Source organism: Nicotiana sylvestris, chromosome 5 (assembly GCF_000393655.2).
Source record: "Nicotiana sylvestris chromosome 5, ASM39365v2, whole genome shotgun sequence".
Taxonomy (NCBI): domain Eukaryota; kingdom Viridiplantae; phylum Streptophyta; class Magnoliopsida; order Solanales; family Solanaceae; genus Nicotiana; species Nicotiana sylvestris.
Genome location: NC_091061.1, coordinates 57,938,764 through 57,962,296, shown reverse-complemented (window position 1 = coordinate 57,962,296; position 23,533 = coordinate 57,938,764). Strand labels below are relative to the sequence as shown.

The 23,533-nt window shown below is 37.8% G+C and overlaps 1 protein-coding gene across 2 annotated transcripts in view; it reads left to right on the top strand.

Annotated features, from left to right (window-relative positions):
- The first annotated feature begins 164 nt into the window (after positions 1-164).
- Positions 165-23,533, top strand: part of LOC104210246 (uncharacterized) — a 39,779-nt gene continuing 16,410 nt past the window's right edge. The window contains exons 1-15 of one of the 2 annotated variants that reach the window (XM_070174402.1): positions 165-342; positions 483-725; positions 1,776-1,835; positions 1,921-2,013; positions 2,587-2,815; positions 3,917-4,023; positions 6,240-6,302; positions 8,337-8,437; positions 9,086-9,180; positions 10,696-10,716; positions 10,791-10,886; positions 10,995-11,115; positions 11,217-11,396; positions 11,494-11,690; positions 13,573-13,844. In XM_070174402.1, coding sequence (XP_070030503.1) covers positions 337-342; positions 483-725; positions 1,776-1,835; positions 1,921-2,013; positions 2,587-2,815; positions 3,917-4,023; positions 6,240-6,302; positions 8,337-8,437; positions 9,086-9,180; positions 10,696-10,716; positions 10,791-10,886; positions 10,995-11,115; positions 11,217-11,396; positions 11,494-11,690; positions 13,573-13,844 — 1,884 coding nt within the window. In that variant the 5' untranslated portion in view covers positions 165-336. Of the gene's footprint in view, positions 343-476; positions 726-1,775; positions 1,836-1,920; positions 2,014-2,586; positions 2,816-3,916; positions 4,024-6,239; positions 6,303-8,336; positions 8,438-9,085; positions 9,181-10,695; positions 10,717-10,790; positions 10,887-10,994; positions 11,116-11,216; positions 11,397-11,493; positions 11,691-13,572; positions 13,845-23,533 lie in introns of those variants that run through there. The other variant, XM_070174403.1, reaches the window with a different exon arrangement.

The following is a 23,533-nucleotide window of genomic DNA, read 5'->3' as shown; positions in this document are numbered from 1 at the left end:
TTGAAACTCACACATGAGATCTGCTGGATTCGGGGGTGCAGTTGTGCTAAGTAACTGTATCTATCCTGTCACAAAAATATTTAAAGGGTCTAATTGGTATTTAGTGCCAACTTTGAGTGCTGTATAATCATAAAGGAGGGATGTAGGTGTAACTTCCCTAATAGAACCGAAAGCAAATGGAAAGAGTCCGACCCGTTTAACCGCCCAGCAGAAACTCGTCTTCTTCAAACAAACAAACAAAGAATTTACACAGTTTTCTCTCCATCAATGTGCATTTCATAATTTTGGTCTCTCTGCTCCATTCACTTCAACAATACCAACCAATCAAACCCAATCATGGCAGTAAATTTCCTACCAAGCTCACTCTCCCATTCTGCATTTCATCTCCCATCAAATACTCAAAAAGATGATAACAAATTTACCTAAATTTCATATTGATTTGTGTTTTTCTAAATTAATTTTGTGGTTTTGTTATGATGCAGGATTCGACTGGTACGACGTTAATGGATCTGATAACATCAGACCCATCATCCACCTCCTCCACTTCATCACAGTCGACACCTGCTGCACCACCACCCTCACTACCTTCACAGACGGCGACTGTGGCGGCTTCTGCATCGACGGATCGGAAGAAGAAGGGCACACTGATGCAGATCCAAAGTGATACCATTTCTGCTGCTAAGGCTGTTCGTGCCAACATTATGCCTCAGAAACAAAAGAAAAAGGTAACTTTTTAAATAATACTATTCTTTTACAGGTCCAATAGAAGATTAGAGTAGCAGGCCCATTGTATCCCTGAGTATCGAAGTTAAAAACAATGGATTTCTGGTCATAAAAGAATATAGTTGACCCGACTGCTGTTGAATTGAGGCATAGTAGTGGTTGTTATTATGTATCACTCTTATTGAAGTGATCTGGAGCTCATAATTAGTTTGCAATTTTTAGGTGTTGATTCGTAATTGTTTTATGACTTATTTGATATCATTTTGTTTTTCTTCAAAGTAGGGTCTCATAATTAATTTTGTTTTTCGTCATCTAATCCTAATTCCGGAGCCTATGCACTAACAATGTCTGCTGTTGCAGATCTAAAAGAAATAAATTAAAATGTCACATCTCTAATAGTTTAAATTTTTAAATGAGGTGGTCATACAACATAGTATTAGAGCAAGAAGGGCCTTGAGTTTGTCTCATTTCCATGCTTCAATCATGGGGGAAGGTCTAATCCTTTTGCCGCCACAAGGCTGGCTAATTCTATGCAGTAGGCTCGGACACCCGTTGTTTTGGAAGGCACATGAGTTTGAACACTATGTTGAATGTGCGTTTTGACACATAACAATGCGGGGTTGCTTGGAAGCCCCAGTGTATGCTTGTGTTTAGTTGATTTGGGAAAAGCTCCAGTACATAATATATTAGAAAGCAGAGAACCCATACAAATATGGTTGCTTACTGAATACACCCAATCATCTCTAATTTTGCGTACTTCATTCTCGTGCATAAATGTTCTTCTAAGCCTCGCTGTGCACAATGCACAAGTTTATTGCGAGTATACTCATATAACTCTTCCACCCTTTTGTAGGTGTTATAGAAGGAAATATGTCTCTGCCAGCTTTAGGGATTCATATTATAGGACTATACCTAGCTAACCTAAATGGTGTATGTTTTTAAGGCAATGGGACTTTTCGTCTTTGACTAAACATTGGTTGAATCTTTCTGATCTCGTCTCTAGTGTGCCTTTCTAGTGTACCTGTCTCAGTTTGCTTGACGTTTTTGTACAGCCAGTTTCTTATGCGCAACTTGCAAGGAGTATCCACGAGCTAGCAGCAACGTCTGATCAGGTACATTGGTGTTCTTACATTGTACTTTCCACTGGATAAATTTCTTTCTTTAAAATGTTCACTTTTTGTTTGTGATTACTTGCAGAAAAGTTCTCAGAGGCAATTGGTTCATCATGTGTTCCCCAAACTGGCCGTATACAATTCTGTTGACCCTTCTTTAGCGCCATCTCTTCTTATGGTATGGCTTACAACTTCTATAATCTTGTTTCTGCATTTCATTGGCTATTTCTTCCCAGAGATAAAAAGAAGCTCTAGAAAGAACTTTTAGCTTGCAAGAGTAGAGAATAATACCAAAAAAGCATACATTGAGCGTTTGTGACCTTTATTTGCATGAAATGGTGTTCAATTACAGCCCAGCTGATGGTAAGTGTTTATAGCTTGAATGCGTGCATTTTGACAAGTAATCGTATTTTTCTTGTTTCTTTAGCATTTCCTTTGATACAAGAAGTATGGTGAAGGATTTGGTAGTTGCTGGAGTTTGCTATTGCTAGTGTTCTTTTCCTTTTATTTGGAGGAGATTGTGAATTATTCTACTTAGCAAAAGAAGTGATTTTGTTAAAATATCTTATAGCTTCCTTAAGGAAACTCTGAATTAGTGAAAATTGTTTTATGCTTATATGCCAGGAGCGACCTTTTGGTTTTTCCTTATATTACTCTTATGCTGGACGCAATGAACTTTTCAATTTCGTTTAAGCTTTATGATAAACTGTGATTTTCTTGGCCAACTCTTCTTTCTTTTGTTACATTACAGCTTGATCAACAGTGTGAAGACCGGACTGTTCTACGTTATGTCTATTATTACCTGGCCCGGATTCTCTCAGATAGTGGTTCGCAAGGTGTAAGTTCAGGTGGTGGGATTCCTACACCAAACTGGGATGCTTTAGCTGATATTGATGCAGTTGGAGGAGTGACAAGAGCTGATGTGGTACCTAGAATAGTAGATCGGTTAACATCAGAGGCCTTAAATGAAGATGTTGAATGTAAAGTCTACTACTATTATTCACCCTTTTAGCTGCAATATCCATGTATTATCATTCTTTTTTTTTTTAAAAAAAAAAAAAATCATGCCAGAGAACGAGATATAACTTAGAAGTAACCAAATAACTGTACGATTGTCACCTATTAGAAAAGGTAACGAAATGACTGTATAGAAGCACATGGAAGCAGCTTTTAAGAAAACACTTAAAATCCTCTCTAGTTTTCTATGATTTTTATTGATGGTACTGATATATTGCCTCTTTTCGTCTTCTTTTCGTCTTCTTGAGCCGAGTTTCTTTCGGAAACAGCCTCTCTATCCCTCGGGGTAGGGGTAAGGTCTGCGTACACACTACCCTCCCTAGACCCCAGTACTGGGATTTCACTAGGTCGTTGTTGTTGTTAAAATCCTCTCTAGTCAAATTGTCAAATGCTTTTTGGATTGACCTACAGAGTTGGTTTATGCCCGTAAAAGTCATGGCTCTTGCATGTCTTTTGACAAAAGATCAGTGAATATCAAAGTTTTCTTGCATCAGGAAAACCATGACCCATCCAAAGTTTGAATTGTGAAGCCAACCTATTTTTTTCCTTTTTTTGTGGGATAATTATGATGCCACAATGGGGATGTAAGAAGTAACCTTTTTTCCTTCTTGATGTTCGACCTCCAGACCGCACTTGTGGGATTATACTGGGTATGTTATTGTTGTTGATGTTTGACCTCTTGAGCATTGCTTGAATGCAACCTTTTGAATCCTCCTCAAGATTAATGTATAGGCTGTGGGTGAATTCTTGTAACCTGAATTCCTACCCACCAGAAAAATAGTTGCTCTGCTGTCATCTTAATCTCAAAGTTTTTGTCCATGCACTTCAATTTGTCCATGGCATTATTTTGTTTGAATTTTGCTGCTATTAGAGCAGACTAGAGGGAAATTATGAATCGATTCATTCTCTAAGATTCAGTGGGTCGACAGAAATTTCTTACACATGATGTTTGTTAACTTCTACATATCATACTTAGCGTCAGTACAAGCAGAGCTTCTTTATTAAATAGAAAATTTGTTTCATACGGTTGATGAAGTTGCTGATGCTTCTTTTTGTTTTTGAAGTTCATGCACGGCGTCTTCAAGCTTTAAAGGCTCTTACATATGCACCTTCTAGCAGCTCTGAGATTTCGCAGAAGTTATACGAAATTGTTTTTGGCATTCTAGATAAGGTTTGTCCACACATATATCTTACCGTCCACATATTCTTACACTTGCGTTAAAAAATCCATCCCTTTGTACAGATAGCTTCTCTTTACATACTATATCATATGACTTTGCATTTTCATTATTAATGTGGTTGAGTTGTTGTGGTACATATGAAGCATATGCTTTCTCTCTCCACTTTGTTCTGGTCCTCTTTTCCTGATAAGTAAAGCCAATTTATTTTCCCTGTTATGATGTTATCTCTTTCCTTCCTATAAAGGAGTAGTAGGAGGGATGGGTCACTTTCCTGCTGGAAGTAAAGATGTTTTTCATTTTTAATTAAACGCATCAAAATCAGATTATAAGGTATTTAGCTGTATTTACCCTAAGGGATAAAGGCATGCTGCAAAATGCAATTTAAAGTAATAAACATTTTATGCAGGAGGTGTCTACATACTAATTACTAACCTTAAAAATTGATTTATCAAAAAAAATACTACTCCGTATTACTTAAAAGAAAGCAAAGGACAGAGTCGGTCCAAAGAAATTATTGAGAACGTTCAATTTTTATCAAGAGAGGTTAATCATTACACAGTACCTTATCAAAAATATAAAAAAAGAATAATCTTTACACATCGGTGTTTTGATTCATCAAATGTAAAATTCGTATAAATCACTGATTATAATTCTTTAAATGGGCATATTATTACTTTCTCCAACCTATTTTATATGATGGCATTTAATTGGATATAGAGTTTAAGATGTTAATTTGACTCATATATTATATTAGTGGCAACATAATAATATTTTAAAATAAGTTCTGAAAAACTCTTTTACTAGGGATAACATCACCTCAATGATCAAAATATTTAAAGTTCTATGAATTTTAAATTCTTGAAAGTGGTAAAAGTCATGTGAAAATGCGATGGTGTCAAATTTTGAGACATCCAAAATGAAAAAATGTCTTATAAATCGGGATGAGTGGAGTAGTTGTTGGAGCTTCTATTATGTTTTGAAGTTCACATGTGAATTCTTATTGTAGTATTCGGGGAACCGGTGAAATTGGACATGTTAAGAGCAGGTCTTACCCAATTTTTGGTCCTAGTTTTGCCAGGAAAATTCAGATTCCTCATGGTGAAGCTAATCCTATTTTTTTTGCATAAATTTCCTGCTTTTAAAAATTTTGCTTCCTCTTTTGGCAAATTTTCTTGACCTGAAATTTTTAAATTTCCTGCCCTCAATATTCTTATCTTCTTTGGTGACACTAATTCGCCATCTGTCAACTGAAGTGCTTGGGAATCCTTACGCTGTTTAATTCCTAAATTCCTAATGCTTTTGACTGTATGAGTATGATTTACTTGTTGGTGAAGTATGAACTCATGTGGTTTATCCCAAAAAAATTAAGAAAAGTTGATAATGATACTTGTGGCCAAAGCGAATGAAAGTCCTTACAGAGAGGTAATAAAAAGCTAAGAGGCTTTGGAAGGTAGTTTGAAAAGGAACGACGCCATTGTCAACTACTTAGGTCCCTGCCAGTTACTTGTATGTTGTTTCTGCACCACTATCACTAACACATAAAATTAATCTTTTGCCAGATTGTCTTTCTTTCCAAGATGTAAAGTGTGCTTTATAGCATTTTGTGGTTGTGGCTTATTAAAATATTTCTATTTTTTGAATTTGTTACCTTTGTCAAAAAAGAACATTTCTGTTTTTGGTTTATGAGAACAAATAGTACATCTATACCACAGGTACTATGTTTGTTGATTCTAGTATGCTAGAAAAATCATAAATATGCTTTCTAGTAACTAAGAGTTTTTGCCTCAAATAAACACAACTACTACTCCCTCCATTCTAGTTTATGTGAAATAGTTTGAATCTGACGGGGTTTAAGTAAAAAATGAAAACTTTTGAAATTTGTGATTTTAAATATGCCCATAACATTAGTGGGGCTATAAAACATTTGAAACTTGTACCCTTGAACATGCATAACATTTGTGTGGCTATAAAAGCTTCTTCTAGATGAGAAGGGTAAAGTCAATTGTTACCAAATATAGAAATACGTCGTTCTTTTTTGGAACGGACTATTAAGGAAATAGTGTCACATAAATTTTGTTAGATAAACAACTGTAAACGTTTTTCTTGAGTAGCTTTCTTTTTGGATAAGGTTCTTTAATGACTTTATCTACTTCAATCATTGAAAAAGTTTGGCTCAAGTTGTTTATTGATGACTTCCAATTGTTAGGTTGCTGATACACCACAAAAACGCAAGAAGGGCATCCTTGGGACGAAAGGAGGTGATAAGGAGGTACATTCATCAAATCACAGTAATAAATCAAAAATTTTGTTTGCAAATTATTTTATTCTTTCCTTGGGTATAATTTCTTATATTACAAACTAGCGAGGAAAGGAGATTTTTCCAACAAACAGGAACACAAAATTTCTTCTCTATGACCTGAAATCTTTGGGCCAATGTACATGTGAATGGATTTTTGTAGTTTGAAGATGTGTCCTCTCTCTCTTAGATCTAAGTTAACTGAGTGCAAATTTTAGTTGATAAATTATTTTTACAGAATCTCAAAGAAGAGTTGGTAGTATGTCTTTTACAATCTTTTTGTTAGACTTGGAACTCTAAAATACTAATAATTGCAAATACATCTTTACTTAGATGGCATATGCTAGGATAGAATAATATTTACGTATCTAGACCAAGGGATGTATCTTGTATGAAATGGTAAAGAAAATAATAATTCTAAACCCCAAAAAAAAAAAAAAGAAAAAAGAAAGAAAAAGAAGAACAAATCTACATTCCTTTTTTCTATCCACTCTATCACTAATGAGTCGGTAATGTTCTTAATCATGATTAGACTCTCTTAAGCTTCTTCTGGAGTCGATGACATTGAGACAAGAGGATCCTCTATCAACCATGCAATTCATTATAGTTACCGAGGAACTCAACAAATACAATGGATAGAGCAGTGACATTAGTGTATTTGAAGGGATTCACAGCTAGGAGAGGAAAGATCAATAGCTTATAGTTTATTTCATTTGCTATTGGTGGACGAATGATACTTTGATGCTGTATGATTCTGAGATGGCCCAACTCAATAGTTTGAAGAACTTTTTGATGTGGTTTGAAGTGGCTTCCAACAGATTAAGGGCAAACTCTAAAGAACATCGAGATCCTGATATGAGAATTGATGAGTAAAAATGGATAGAGCTGTGGCAGGAGGATCTTGAGGGGCTTTAAATGCACGTGAAGGGGCTATTTAAGACCGAACAAAATTAAATAAAAATGCACGATCTCTAACACTTTAAACTTTAGGATGTCGGCTACAGTTAAGAATGTAACGTTCACTAAGTTTTCTGCAGGAGGAAAAGAAGCTGTAATGCATGGGATTTAGGTCCTTTGGCTATTACACAGATACATTGGAGGGAAGGAAACAAGAGAACTTTTTTAGCACCCAATGGTGTGCCCTAGTGGTTAATGAAGTGAGAGGAGAACCATGAGGTCTCAGGTTCAAATCCCAGCAAAGCCAAAAAGCACCAAGTGATTTATTGCATCTTCCTTCGCCTTGTTGGGCAGAGTTACTCAATACCTGTGTCGGTGGGAGCAGGTGCGCGGTGAAATAGTCAGTACGCCAAGCGGCCCAAACACCATCGTCAAAAAAATAAAAATAAAAAAAAGAACAAGAGAATATATGAAGGTGTGAAAAATGATTTGCTATAATGAGTGCCCATCTTTTGTTTTTAGTTAATTTTGGGTGCACCTATGAGATTATTATTGTAGAGAATCATATTCTTTTGTAGGTTTTTACTCTTTATAGTTCTATCCACTATGACAATACTTATTAGAATAAAAATAATCTTAATGTTTAGACAAGACGGTTCACATAGTTCAACTGCATGAAGTTCTATACACTGATGAAGTGGTGATACGTAACAGTTATCACGAGCCAATTTCGGGTATATAATGGTTCCTTGAAATTCTGAAATAACATCCGTGTTTTATCTTGGAGATCCATCTGTTGTATAATAATTACCTTTTGCAATATGGTTTTCTACTGTTTACAGACTTGTTCTAGACTGTTTCACTATCATCTAAATGTAGTTGCTGAATGAGTCGACTCATGGCGTTTTTGAGTAACTGAGCCTTGCTTTAAGTGGTTTTGATTTAAGTTGAAGTGCGAATGCAATTATTCTCTTTCTTTTTGTAGTTGGGTGGGGTAAGGGCTGTTGGACAAATAGATATCACACGGCTGGATGCTACAAGTTTTCACCAATCTCATGGTTCTGCTTGGAAGCTGTCGACTTACTGTTTCTCCCCTTCTTCATTTTTCAGTCTATTATTCGGGGTAATTTGCAATATGCTGCATTGAGTGCGTTGAGAAGACTTCCCTTGGATCCAGGAAATCCAGCTTTCCATCATCGTGCTGTGCAAGGGTTTGTTTGCTCCCTAGTGTTGATATTTTTCTAATCAATGGACAAAGATTTTGATTATTTTTTCTCATTTTGCTATTTAATTGTGGTATATCCAATTTCATTAGTGGTCTATTGTCGTAATCAGAGACACTAAATCTGCTGAAACAAAAAATTGTCTTATTCTTGGTTTACATGCGTCTAAACTCTGCTTAATTAACCAATGCTGGTATAACTACTAGTGTAACTTTTACCATATGAAGTATGGTCCAACCATGTTCTTCTGGCATATTATGGAGGATATGGTAAATTGATTGCCTAATAAATCCTGGAGATGTCTGCTACAAAGTGGTTTAACGTCAAGAGGTGAAAATCATGCCCCCGGTTTTCAAGTTTACCAAGAGCATTGTCTTCGGCCTAAGGGGCCTGGGCCATTAAATATGCTCTTGCCTTTCAGAAATTCAGCATGGCTTGATAAGCTATTACCTGATCTCTTCTATTTAATGAGCAGAAAAGTCATACAGTGTTGCATCTGCAACAGTGTTTCAAACTATTACTAGTCTACTAAAATAATTTAGTATTCTGTTTTGTTAAAAAATACATTTAAGTTTGTTTAAATTTTATTTGCATTGCCGAACAGCCAAATTTAAGGCATTTTATATGGTGATACAGTGTCTCATTTGCTGATCCAGTTGCTGTGCGGCATTCTTTAGAAATTCTCTCTGACTTAGCCACAAGTGATCCATATGGAGTTGCAATGGGATTAGGTAATATTCTCAATAAGGTGTTTAAGCTTTTGGCAATTGTTTCTTTTGCTTTAATAGTTTGAAGAACTTCAGTTTCTGTACTCCAATTTCTATTTTGTGTTAACTTACAATACTGTGCATTACGATGCTGATTCTTGTTTTATGTTAATGAACACTGGCAAATTTTTTCACCTAAATTGTAGCTCTGTAGGTGCGCGTGCAGGAGCATTTGCTGTCCTCCCAAAAGAAAAAAGTTACAAAAGAAAAGGTGGTTTAAAGAGCACTTTACCACACCATTTTTACCAAAAGCAGAATTATTTTCAGTCAAGTGTCTGAACTAAAAATATGGAGGATAGAGATAACTGGCAAAGGGTAAAAACCTGTTGAATGGAAAAAGCCTTGAAGTATCATAGATGCATTGAAGAGAGATCCTTTATTTAGCAGTTCCCAAAAGACTGAAAAGGATGTTTCATTTCGTGTCCTGTTTCTGTTCTTTTCCTTGCCTCATGTAATTGACTTAATTGTGATATCTACTCTATCGATTCCCTGAAGAACATTAATTCCCCTAGAGGCTTAGTAAGTCCAATCATTGAGGGTTAATGCTTTGCTTCAAGAATCTTCACAAGATAGAGACACTATAGCTCTTTCATTGTTTAATTTCTCAGGTTTCTATAGTCCATATTCTAAAGAAATAACAAAACAAGCGAAATCTGATTATAGCCAGTTGTTCGAGACTTATTGGAGGGAGCGCTTTGGAGTTCATTGTGTTTGAAGAAATAGTGCTATGGAGGGAGCGCTTTGGAGTTCATTGTGTTTGAAGAAATAGTGCTATCTGTTGATCAAGAACATAAAAGCCAACGAGGAGGGAAGTGGTGCTAAATAAATAGTGCAGTTGTGTTAAGTAAATAGGAACAGTTGGGCAGTGCAAAGGTTCCATAGTTTCGGTTTTTCTCCTTTGAAAAATTTGAATTCTATCGAGGTCCGCACATCCCTAAATATGAAAAAGAAATATATTTCTTGATAAATTGTTGAAGTGCTCTGTCGTGGAAAGATATAGAAACTTGAGAATCCTCACTTTAACAGTTAGAGGGAAGAGAAGGAACACCTTAAACAGTAGAATGAACAGTGTGTTTTGTAAACGAAGCACAGTTCAATTAGTAAAGAAGTGAAGAATAAGCTGAGGAAAGGACCTACAAGTGCCGAAGTTCTGGACTTCTGGGATATTCTTCAAACTATCATGAGTTTATAGCGATCAGGGTGTGGACTCTTTAAGGAGGACTTCATTTCCTATCTGCATTCGTATTCCTTTTAGATAAATAACTCTGTATTTGTTTTCTTGTGGGTTTTCACTTGACAAGTAGCAATGTCTTAATGTTTGTTACTGAGATCATGATGCTGTGGTGTCTTATGCTAAGACCTACAGAAAGAATACTTTTAGTGATTTTCATGAAATCATTGTGTAGAATTTCTTTGTTGATGTATTTGATTGATGGTCTAGAGTTGGTTTTTGACTATAGCTTTTTTGTCTTTTTGCAGGGAAACTTGTGCAGCCTGGTGGTAAGTTAATATTAACTCTCTGAGTTCCCAGTCATTTATTAGCCACTAATACTATCAGAATTTGTTTGAATCAGGGGCTCTACAGGATGTACTCCATATGCATGATGTTCTTGCTAGAGTTGCACTTGCTAGGTTGTGCCACAGTATATCCAGAGCTCGGTCATTAGATGGTATGTCTATTTGAAATGTATTCTGAGCAAGCAAGTTCCTTTTCTGTTTGGAGACTGGGAGTAGATAAAATGGCTGATTGCTTGGCGAACTCCATATTGCATATGCAGAAAGGCCAGACATTAAGACTCAGTTCAATTCAGTGCTCTATCAGCTACTTCTTGATCCTAGTGAAAGAGTTTGTTTTGAGGCAATCCTTTGTGTGCTGGGTAAAGTTGATAATGCTGAGAGGTAGCTCCTTCTACAGAACTTTTCTTTTCCTAATGTTGTAGACTGCCTAATTTGTAAGATTGATGAATACTTGATCTTCTGTGGACTTCTGGACTCTGTAGGACTGAGGAACGAGCCGCTGGGTGGTATAGACTGACCAGAGAAATTCTTAAGCTTCCAGAAGCACCATCAGCTAAAGACTCAAATTCTGAATCAAAGGATGCAGCTCCGTCAAAGTCCTCCAAAGATAAGTCTTCAAAGACAAGGCGTCCTCAACCTTTGATCAAACTTGTGATGAGGAGGTTCTCAAGCTTGTTCTATTGCTCTCTGCCCCCTCCTAACCCATAGGTTCAACTTTTTCGTTCTGAATTGGTAAGATAACACCCTTCATTTTGGCAGATTGGAGAGTTCTTTTCGCAGTTTCTCTCGGCCTGTACTTCATGCAGCAGCACGGGTGGTGCAAGAAATGGGTAAAAGTCGTGCTGCAGCTTTTGCTTTGGGCTTACAAGATATTGACGAAGGAGCTTATGTTAACACCTTTCCTGAGAATAACGACTCATATGATCAAGATCATAATGAAACTTCTCACCCTGAAGGTAATGAAAATGAATATGCATTTTAGCCATAATTCGTGGTCTCTCCCTCTCCCCCCCCTCTCTCTCTCTCTTTGTGATATGGAATGGTTTGTAAAAGCCATACCGGTTGAAGAATTCATTAATTGCTTGTATGTGGTGCAAATGATCTTTCTCAAGGTCTTAAAATAGAGTAACAGATGGGCTATATAAGGAATTTGCAGTTTTGGGTCATAGAGAGAGAATAAGCATGAGATGTAGAGAGTTTCCAGTTTTGGAGAGCACCTAAGATATATACATAGGAGCCATCACAAAATTTGTGGACTGTGAGAGGAGATATAAAGAAGTTTCCCATAATCGTGGGTTCACATTAGCTATTTGCCTTGAGCCTTATACTTACTTACTGTAGTTCTGGATGAGCTAACCAATATAATACAGGATAGAGTTCATGGTGTGTTATTTGCAAAAGATATTGTGTTAAATGGATGAAACCAGCGAGGGAGTCAACTAAAAGCTTGAACTATGCAGAATTAGTCTAGACTAGAGAGTAAGGGTTGAGGATAAGTAAAGGTAAGATATAGTATATACACGACTGGTTGAGGATAAGTAAAGGTAAGATATAGTATATACACGACTGGCGGACACACGAAGAATGAAGTTAAGGCGATTAGACGGATTGCAGTGCCTAAGTACAGACATTTTAGATATCAGGGCTCACAATTTCATGAAATGACATGATAGATGAATATGTAGCACATGTAACTAAAATAGGATGAGCAAAATGAAGTAGTATTACAGGACAGCAGTTTTACAATTGGCATTGGAAATCTGTTCAGAAGCTGAAATACCATTTAATGTATCACGTTGTGTGGCTAGTTGTCAAGGATGCTCATTTGACTCAAGAGAATTTGAAGAGAGGGATTGCAGCTTTGCTCAAGATGTTACCTATGGACAGTGGCGGAACCTAGGATTTTCACTAAGGGAGTGCAAAATATAAAGAAGACAACACATGAAGAAGTCAAGAGGATTTAACATATAGTATATATACATAAAAAAAGATTTTACCTAGCTACACATTGTAAGTTTCAGGCGAAAGGGTGTCAATTGACACTCCTTGGACAAAGGTGGCTCCGCCACTGTATGTGGAAAGGAAGCAGAGAGCAATAGTCATCTTTATTTTTTCTTTGCGCATTGTGAAGTAACTGATCTACTCTGGCAACTTTTCCTGAAGCATGAAAGGACTGCAATGGACCATCCTTAAAACAAACAGGGTGTTACGAGCATACTGGACCAGCTCCAAGGTTTGGTTAGACAGAACAAATGGTGGAAAACCATTCCATCATATGGTGGACTGTGTGGAGGGAGAGAAATACAAGGTGTTTTGATGGATCTAGCAGCCCTATATATAAATCAAGACGGATTGTTTACTCTTGTTTTACTTTTGGTGTAAAGAAGAATTTGTAGGTCATGTGATCCGTGGTTAGACATCATAGTCTTTGCAAGAAGAACAAGGACATACTTTTGCTTGCTATGACCTGTAAGTATGGCTCTTAGCACAGCCTTTGTGCTAAAGATATGTAATATTGTTACCTTTCTCAAAAAAGTTGAATTATTTTTCTTATGCTATTACTAATTATATCAGTCTTTTCCCGCATCGTTTTTACTTATAGATTTTGCATCTCTTAAGGTAATTTTTCTTTGTGAATTACCTGCTGCTTTTATGTCCTGTAAAGAATAGCTTACTTGTTGGCTTTATTTAGTTGGAGTAACTCAGTTTTCTCTCATATTATAATTGGAGTCTGGCCTCAATTCTTCAATGGTCTTTGTGTTCTCTTTGTTGGATCCGGAATTGTCACTCCTCCTGATTCTTCCATCTCTTTTTTTTGATTTTCTTGTCCTTGGTTAGGCATACGCCGAGTTTCCTCGATATCTAATGCCACTGGTGCCAAGGACACAATTGCAAGTTTATTGGCATCATTAATGGAGGTGGTGCGGACAACTGTTGCATGTGAATGTGTTTATGTTCGTGCAATGGTAATAAAAGCACTGATATGGATGCAAAGCCCTCACGAGTCTTTTGATGAATTGGAATCCATCATCGCTTCAGAACTGTCAGACCCAGCTTGGCCAGCACCGTTAGTGAATGATATATTGTTAACACTTCATGCTCGTTTCAAGGTACTTAGAGCCGGGTAAAGGCATTATCTTTGCATTGTTGTCTAGGTTTTGTATGGTAAACAATTAAGTGATCATCCTCAACATATCTTGTCTTTACATAGTGACTCTATTTCACTTTTGGAGCTTTGTACTTTTTAGTTTCTTCTTGTGATATATGTAGACATCCTTGAAAGTTTTTACAGTTTCTGCCCCTTTCTTTTTTGTTTTTTGAATTGGTAACTATTGTATATATTAAAAACATCAGTACATAGGTTGCACTGAAAACCAGATTTACATGGAGAGGATTAGTAGATGTTCTAATTCGAGACCTAGCAAGATCCTAGTATGTCTATGATTGTCAATATATCTTCTATGTAAATGTGTTTGCACCAAAAACAAAAAAGAAGAATACAATTGAGTTTTATCTTCTGCACTGGATTGCTTCTATCTTCAAAACATCTATTGTTCCTTTCCCTCCAAACTGTCTACCAGATACAAGCCGGGACAGTCCTCCATCTATCTCTACTAGTTGCTTCAGCTCCAGCTTCTTCCCAGCTATAAAGGACATCTTTAAGCCTGTATGGCATTGACCATGAAATACCCCTAAGACTAATAAAGATTTTCCATAGTTGGTCTGTAATCTTGCAATGTAGAAACAAATGTGTGACAGTTTCAGCATTTTCCCCGCACAGAAAACATCTTGATCACTGAGAAATTCCCCTTTTTATGAGATTATCCTGGGTTAATACCGCCTCCTTTGCTAGTAGCCAAGTGAAGCAAGCTACCTTGTATGAAATCTTTGTTTTCCATATATGTTTCCAAGGCCATGGGTCCACCTGTTGATTATTATGATTCAAAATCTTATATGCATCCTTCACTCGGTAAACCCCTCTGTTGTGCCTCTTCCACCAAAGTGAATCAAAACCTTCCTGTAATCCTTTAAATGCTTCCAGCTCTTTGTAAAGGTCAGCTAATCTTGTTATCTCCCAGTCATTCAACTGTCTTCTTAGAGCGATTTCCCATCCTTGATGACTCCTCATATCAACTACTGTCTTATGCTGGTTTTGTGCTAAACCAAACATATCGGGGTATCTTTCCTTTAAGCTTCCGTTTCCTAACCAATTATCATTCCAGAATGATGTGTTCCTTCCGTTGTTCACTCTTATGGAGGAGTGATTCTTCATTATAGGCCAAAGTTCTCTGATGGATTTCCACACACTTACTCCATATGATGTTCTGACTTTTTTTGACACCCAGTTATTTTCCTCACCATACTTTGCTTTGATCACTTTGCCCCATAAAGATTGGGGTTCTTGAGAGTACTTCCATAACCATTTCATTCTAAGAGCCTTGCTATGATTCTTCAAATTCCTTATTCCTAAACCACCTTGTTTTTTATCCATTGTGAGTGTCTTCCATTTAACTAAATGGAAGACCTTTTTCTCCTTATTACCTTGCCAAAGGAATGATCTTCGGAGTTTGTCTAATCTCTGTAAAATGCCTGCTGGAATTGTGAACAAAGACATCATATAAGTAGGGAGTGAGTCTAATACTGAGTTGATTAGAACTAGCCTGCCCCCCAAAGATAGGTATTGTGATTTCCATCTTGACAACTTCTTCTCACACTTTTTTATGACTGAATTCCATATTTCTTTTGATTTGGATCTTGCACCAAGAGGCATCCCAAGGTAAACAATTGGTAGGGACCCAACTTCTCCTCCCAATATCTGTGTCAGTTGCTTCATGTTGTTAACTTCATTAATTAATGGGAAAAATATTGCTCTTTCTCCAGTTGATATGTAATACTGAGACTCCCTCAAATAAGACCAAAATGATTCTTAGGAATCTAAGTTGGTCCTTTTCGGCATCACAGAAGACTAGAGTATCAGCAGCATATTGGAGATGTGTGATCTCTAGATTGTTTTGCCCCACTCCTGTTTACCTCAAAACCTTTAACCCATCCACTGACTTTAGCCTTTTTGATCATGTTGTTCAATCCTTCCATGGCTATAATGAATAGAAAGGGAGATAAAGGATCACCTTGTCTTAGACCTCTGTGTGAATGGAAAAAACCTTTAGGAGATCCATTTATGAGAATGGAGAATTTTACAGTAGATATGCAAAATTTCATCCATCTATTCCATTTCTGCCCAAAACCCATTAGTTCTAACATTCTGAGTAGAAAGCTCCAATTTACATGATCATAGGCCTTCTCAATATCTAATTTGCATAAGATTCCAGGTTCCTTCTTTTTTATTCTTGAATCCACAGCTTTGTTGGCAATCAACACAACATCTATTATTTGTCTTCCTTTGATGAAAGCCATTTGTTGAGCATCGACAATTTTCCCTACCAAGTCTTTCGGTTAAGACTTTTGAGAGCAATTTGTAGAAGCTCCCTATCAGACTGATCGGTCTGAAATCTCTCAATTCTTTCGCACCTGTCTTCTTTGGAATCAAAGCTATATATGTTGCATTGAAGCCTTTCTCAAACATCTCCTGAGAATAGAAGTTGTTGAAGGCCGCCATGATGTCTTCCTTTAAAATGTCCCAACACTTTCTGAAAAAACCCATTGTGTATCCATCCGGACCTGGGGCCTTGTCACTTGCACACATCTTCAGACAGGTCAAAACTTCTTGTTCCTCAAAGTTACTCTGTAAAAACTCCCTTTCTGATTCAGAAATTCTTGAGCTATTTTCGAAATTGACCGTTGGTCTCCACTCTTCAGGTTCTTTGTATAACTCCTTGTAGAATTCAGTTATCTCAATCTCTATTCTGTCTGGATCCTCGACTACTTCCTGTCGAATCATTAGTTGATCAATGTTGTTGTTTCTCTTGTGTGCATTTGCAGTACGATGGAAAAATTTTGTATTCCTGTCCCCTTCTTTGAGCCACAGAGCTCTTGGTTTTTGTCTCCATACAATTTCTTCATTCTTGAGTTGTTCCTCAATCTCCATTAGAGTAGCTGCTTTCCTCACTGATTCCTCCTCTGTCAGCGCTCTTAGTTGTTATGTTGTCTCAAAACCTGCTAGTTGACTTAGCAATTTTGATTTTTGCAGTCCCAAATTACCTTCATAAACTCTGCTCCATTCTTTTAGCTTGCCCTTGAGAGCTTTTTAACTTGCAAGCTAAAATGTAATCTGGTCTTCCTGAGAATTCAAAAGATGTCCACCAGTCTCTAATTCTGTCATCAAAACCTTCCACATTCAACCACCAATTTTCAAACTTAAAGTATGATTTAGCTTGTTCCCACGCACCACAGTATAGAGCCACAGGTGAATGGTCCGAAATCAACCTTTGTTGGATAGTTTGCTTGATGTTTCTGAAGCTTTCATCCCATTCTTCTGAAATGAGAAATCTATCGATTCTTGAAGCGGCTGTATGATTGTCCCCTTTGAACCAAGTATAGTAGCCTCCTTCAAGTCGTAGATCTATCAACTCCATATCTTCTATAAAATCCGAGAATTCCACCATCGCTTTGGACCTCCTTGAACATTCCCGTTTTTCAGAAGGGTACCTTGTAACGTTAAAATCGCCACAAACCGCCCAAGGACCTTCCATCAATCCCCTCACTGCACCAATTTCTCTCCATACTATTTTCCTTTCTATTCTACAATTTGGAGCATACACTCATGTTATGTGACATTGAAAATTCTGTAAAAGAGCCTCGAACTTGCAAGTCAAAGTGTATGCACCAGTCTGTAACACCTCCCTTTCCATACTCTGCAATCCCATAATAACAAACTCCCCCCTCTCGTGCCGCTAGCTTCTAAACTTGCATACCTCACCCATCTACCACCCCATATTTGACTGACTATTTCCTTAATATCCCCCTCCACTTTTGTCTCTTGCATGCATATAATGTCTGCCCTCCAGTTCTGCACTTGACTTTTTATGATCTCCCTTTTCTTCTTGTCGTTTAATCCCCTTACATTCCAGGAAATTACTTTGATCTTCATATTGAAATGATTGATAGATCTCTTCCCCTACTCCTTTTCCCGTCACTCTTGAATTTGACATCAAACGAAGTTAAACCTTTTAATTCCAGTGATCCTTTGAATCTTTGTTTCTTCACCGCCAACTCTGTCTCCACCCTTCTAACCTGTCTAAAACTGTCAATTTGCATTAACAACTCCAATGCTTCTTCTTCATGGCCTTGAAAATCTACTCCAAACATTTTCCCCAATTTGATCATATTTTGATGGACCTATAGTGTTGCATCCATGTCTTTATCCATTAATGGATTGTGTTGCTGAACTGCTATAGGAATCACCTCCTCGATTTCCCAATCTTGGATAGAGCTAAAGTGCTTTAGTTGTTCCAAAGGCACTTCTAACTTGATCTTCCCCCATTTTTGTGTTTGTGCTCTGCTCCCCTGCCTTCTGTTCCAATCTTGCTATCTCTGCTCCACCTTCTGGCTGACTGCAACTGTTAAGTGTTGCCTTTGGCATACTTTCAAGGTTTTCATTGGGGATTGAGTCCCCTGGAGTGGACTCTTTTGCCCTCAGGTAAGAAGGTCCTCCCATTTCCTCAAAACAAGGCTTCAGCCTAATATCATCAGAAAACTCACACGAGAGATCATTAAAAATGACTTGTGCAGCCAAGTCGGAGTCATAGGATTTCAGCTCGTTGTTTGTCGCTTTACTGCTCTGATTCATCGAACTCGAACCTTCTGTAAGTTGCACATTTGCCTTTCCTTTATCAGTGTTTTGCAATATGGTGCACCCCACTAGATTGTTCAAATATCTCTCTATTTCAAAACATTGTTCGTTTTCTTGCATCTTCAGCTCATATCTTGTCTGTCTTTCAGCCCAGATTGGGATGAAAAATTTGATACCGTCTCTTTCAATCCCAACCTCATTGGGAGTCTTTCTGCCATCACCAACAATTTTAATTCTTGCCCACTTAGGATGATTTTTGAGATCAGTTTCTTCTTCAGTAGCTATCCATCCCCACAGAGTTCTCCTATTTCTTTGAAGATCTTTTGTGACCATAGATGTAAAGGAATCCCCATGGCTCTAATCCAGCATGTTTCCTCAATTTGTGAGTTTGGAATGCATCCAGCAGTATGACTCCACCATTCCAGATGAAGCTTGAACTTTTTCCAACTCCATTCTCCTTGCATAATCTGCTCCGCCATGAATCTGTTTGGAAATTCAAAAAGAAACATGTTGCCTGTCATTTCATACATGTTTACTCCATATGCTTTGTTCCATGACGCACTAGCCCATCGCCTTATGTCTGCTAAAGTGGGTCTCTCGTTGATTTCTTTCCCAAAAAACCCGACAATGCATCTTTTTAGTAGACCAGAATTCTCGCTACCTGTCGGTTCCACAACAGAGATATCTCCATTGTTTATGCTGACCTTTGCCTCTCGAAGGGTATTGGATTGCCATTTACTCTCTTTGATTGCTTTGACATAAGGGTAGTTGTCCACAGTGATTCTAGGTGGGGCCGTGGGATTCATTTTGGGGGTCTGATGTATGAATCTTTCTATCTTAGCTGCTATGTCTTTCCAACCTGCATTCAAAGCTAACTCTGGAATTATAATAACAGATCTCCCTTCTCCCTTCAGTGACAGAATGCTCATGTATCTTCCATGAACGTTGAATTTCCTGGTACAGAAATGTTCTGTCATATGTTCCTTGTACTTCCATCGCTTCACTAAATTCATTTGATTTGTCGATGCTTCTTTAAGTACAAAACAAATCCATTCCATTGCCTTTCTGCCCATGGATGAACGTCTCATCATGCTGCAACTTCTCTCCACCCATTTGAACCATACATCTTTGTTGGAATTCCATCTGGTGATGTCAAAAGATTTGAATCCTGCGTTGAAATAAATCCGGTTGTCTCCCATATCGTACCACCCAGCTGCTCAGGTTATGTAAATTATAAGGAGTGTTTGATGGTAATCACAGTTGAGCTGTTGATGTAAAAGATACTGAAATCTGGACTAAACAGAGGTTCCCCGCTCCCCGGAAAAAATAAAAGTCGTCGGAAATCTGAAAAAATTGTACAGATCTGGTCGGAATTATCAGTAGAGGAAGCTGTCCAAAAGAAATTTTTTGAAACCCTGCCGGAAAAGGGCTCACGCGCCCGGCGCGTGGCGATTAGGTCGCCGGTAGGTGCTGCACGTGGTGGCGCGTGGCAGCTTCTTCGTCGGAAAAATTTCAGTGGAGTGGTCGGAATTTTGGGGGCTTTCTAATGGTGTTCATGGAAACCTAAGATTCCTTGTTCCCAGGCTCCTCGGGGAGTGTGCCTGAGAGCTTGACAGTAGAGAGAGAAAACTTTATACTTGTTCAATGGACATTGAATTTTCTGTTTCTGCCCCTTTCTTTTCCATCATAATGTTTTTCTTTTTCACCACCATGTGAAAAGATAAAGAGTTTATCGTTTTGTCCCATGATAAAAGAAATATTGATGCAAGAACTAGATAAAAGATGCTTAAGAACATATGTTTGTTCTACATTGGAAGTTTTGTATATTGAGATGCTCATTGTTCTTTTGTGGAATTGTAAGATCATTTTCTCCTGTAATGTTTTCCTATGATATTGTGGTTGGTAGAGAGGTGTTAATTTGTCCAGCCATTTGTTGAGAGAGCTTTAGTTGATTCAAGCTATTCAACTATAGTTAAGTATGCCTTATTGTCACTTCATTTTAGCTTGAAGTATTTTTTTTGATGAAGTAAGGGAATTTCATTAAATGTCATCAAGAAGATGCATAGCAAAAATTACAACATAAAGGTATTGTCTGCTCATGTACAATAACTTACGGGACAACTAAGGAGCAGACAAAATCCAGAAATAGTTCAACACTAGTTACAGGGGCCTGATTGAACCAACTAAATAAGTTAATTAAACAAGTGGCTTTAAGAGTGTGGTTGGGAGTTGAAATCCCATCAAAACATCTACGGTTCCTTTCATTCCAAATACTCCAAAAAATAGCACCAGGTACCATTGACCAAGTCTTTTTGATGGATTTTCCAACTCTCCAGGAACACCAACTCTCATAAGCTTCCTTGATACTGTTTGGCATAACCCAGGCAAGTCCAAAAACTGATAAAAACATACTCCAAATATCAGCTGCTACTGAACAATGCAAAAAAAGATGCCTCACACTCTCAGATTCCATCTGGCACATATAACATCTATTCACAGTCGGTATGCTCCTTCTGCTAAGATTGTCTTGAGTAAGACAAGCTTCATACAATGTTGTCCACATAAAGCTAGCTACTTTTGTAGGTAGTTTGGTTTTCTATATAAGCTTCCAAGGCCATTTGTCGATCAATTCCTTGTTGGAGCATAGATTGTCATATCCTCTTTTGACAGTATAGGCTCTCTCTTTTGATTCACCCCATTCCAACCTATCTTTTGATTTACAAAATCATAGTTCTATGTTTTTTATTGTTTAGCTAAATATTGCGTAGTTTGATATAAAAATCTTGGTACACATTCATGGACAAAAAAATTTATTGATTTATTTCAAGTTTGAACACTCTTGACGAAATTCCTGGCTACGCCGCTAGAACAGGGGTAAGTGACTTGTTAACTATGAGACATGAAACTCAAATTTCATTATGAACTTACATCTTATATACCTCATGACTAAAGATTGAAACTTTTGCCATTTTTTTTGAGAATGATAACATTTTATAAATATAAATCAGCACAAAGTATGTGCTACTAAAAGTGACAGAATACATCCCCACAAAGTAAAAGAATCCCCCACTACAAAAACTTACAAGGACTCTATGATATCAAGTATGGAGTCACTATCATTTACAGGGCAATCTTTACACCAAAAAAGAAAAAGTACTAAAAAGTTCATTTTGATTTTCTGAATGGAGTTGCTAACATCCTCAAAACATCTGGAGTTCCTCTCGTTCCAGACTGACCACCAAATGTAGGCTGGGATCTTCTGCCACCATTTCTTCTGTCTGACTCCACCTGTCACACCAGCCCAGCATCTCAAGAGGTCGGATGTATCTTTTGGCATGACCCAGTTCATTCTGACAATACTTAGAAACATGTGCCACAGTTGAGAGGTAACAACACAGTGAAGAAACAGGTGGGAGTTGTCTTCTGCTTCCCTTCCACAGAGATAGCATCTGGAGGTCAGTTGATATCCCCTTCTCTTAAGTTTTTCATTAGTCAAACAAGCTTTTCTGGCCACCAACCATACAAAGCATAGCATCTTTGTGGGTGCATTTACCTTCCAAATTTGTTTCCAAGGCCAACTCCTATCAGAATGAGCATTTCCCATTAGGCTTTTGTAAGCAGAATTCACCGAGAAATAACTGGTGCTTGACCCCTTCCATACCAAAGAGTCCTCGCAATTTGAGAGCCATTTTGACAGAGACATAAATTTGATCCTTCAAAGTGGAGATACAACAGGGAGATTTTTCAAGTATAATATAAGAACAAAGCAAGTTACATTATTGCTAAGTGAACTATCAGGGCCAGCAGGGGTGGCAGTGGCACTAAGTTTAGATGGTTCATATGTTCTGATCACAGAAATAATTGCTTGTAGAATCCGGAGATTTTGGCTCAAAGGTCCAAAAGTCACCTGATAATTTATTGAGCAAACCCGCAAACCCAACAGATCATCCAACTCCCAATCTTGGATGTCCCTTCTGAAATGTGGAGCCCAAGCACTATTTTGCCAAACATGTGAGATAGTTGCATCTTTATTACTAGCAAGTAAAAATAAAGCTGGAAATTCATCTTTCAGGGTCTCTGTTCCTAGCCATTTATCTTTCCAGAAAGATATATGACCCCCGTTCCCTAGCTTGAGTGATGACTTGAGCTTGAATTCTCCCCAAAGCTTTGAAATGTGTTTCCAGGGGCCTGAACCATGTGGAGCTCTCCCCTGCTTAGTGCACCAGTTGTTTGCCACCCCATACTTTGCTTGAATTGCTGTTTTCCATAGCCCTGAACTTTCCATGTTGTACCTCCAATGCCATTTCATCAATAAACTTTTGTTATGCAAGGCAAGATCCTTTATCCGTAGCCCTCCATGGTTCTTAGGAAGAATAACTCTTGGCCATTTAACTAGATGGAACTTGTGAGTGTCACTGTTGCCTTCCCGTAAAAATTCCACCTTAATTGATCAAGTCTCCTTTGTACCTTAGCTGGGATTGGGAATAAGGACATGAAATATGTTGGTATGCTATCTAGCACACTATTGATGAGTGTTAGTCTGCCTCCAAAGGATCGGTATTGCATTTTCCAGGAAGCCAGTTTCCTTTCAAATTTTTCAATCACTCCATTCCAGACGCCTTGAGACTTGTATCTAGCTCCCAATGGGAGCCCCAGATATGATGTAGGGAAAGATCCCACTTTACATCACATAACCTTTGCAAGCTCATCCAGATTTGGGACTGTGTTAACCGGATAGATGGTACTTTTCATCATGTCCATGTGTAGGCCTGAAATAGCTTCAAAGATCATCAGCGTGAGATTAAGATATAGAACTTGTGATTTTTCAGCTCCGGAAAAAATCAGAGTGTCGTCTGCATATAGCAGATGCGACACTATCACAAAATTGCCCTCTTCATTGCCCACCTTAAAACCCTCTAGCCAATGGAGCTGGTTAGCTTTGTGTAACATTTTGCTTAGGCCTTCCATAGCAAGAATGAACAAAAAAGGTGACAGTGGATCTCCCTGTCTGAGGCCTTTTTGGGGAGAGAAAAACCCAACAGATCCACC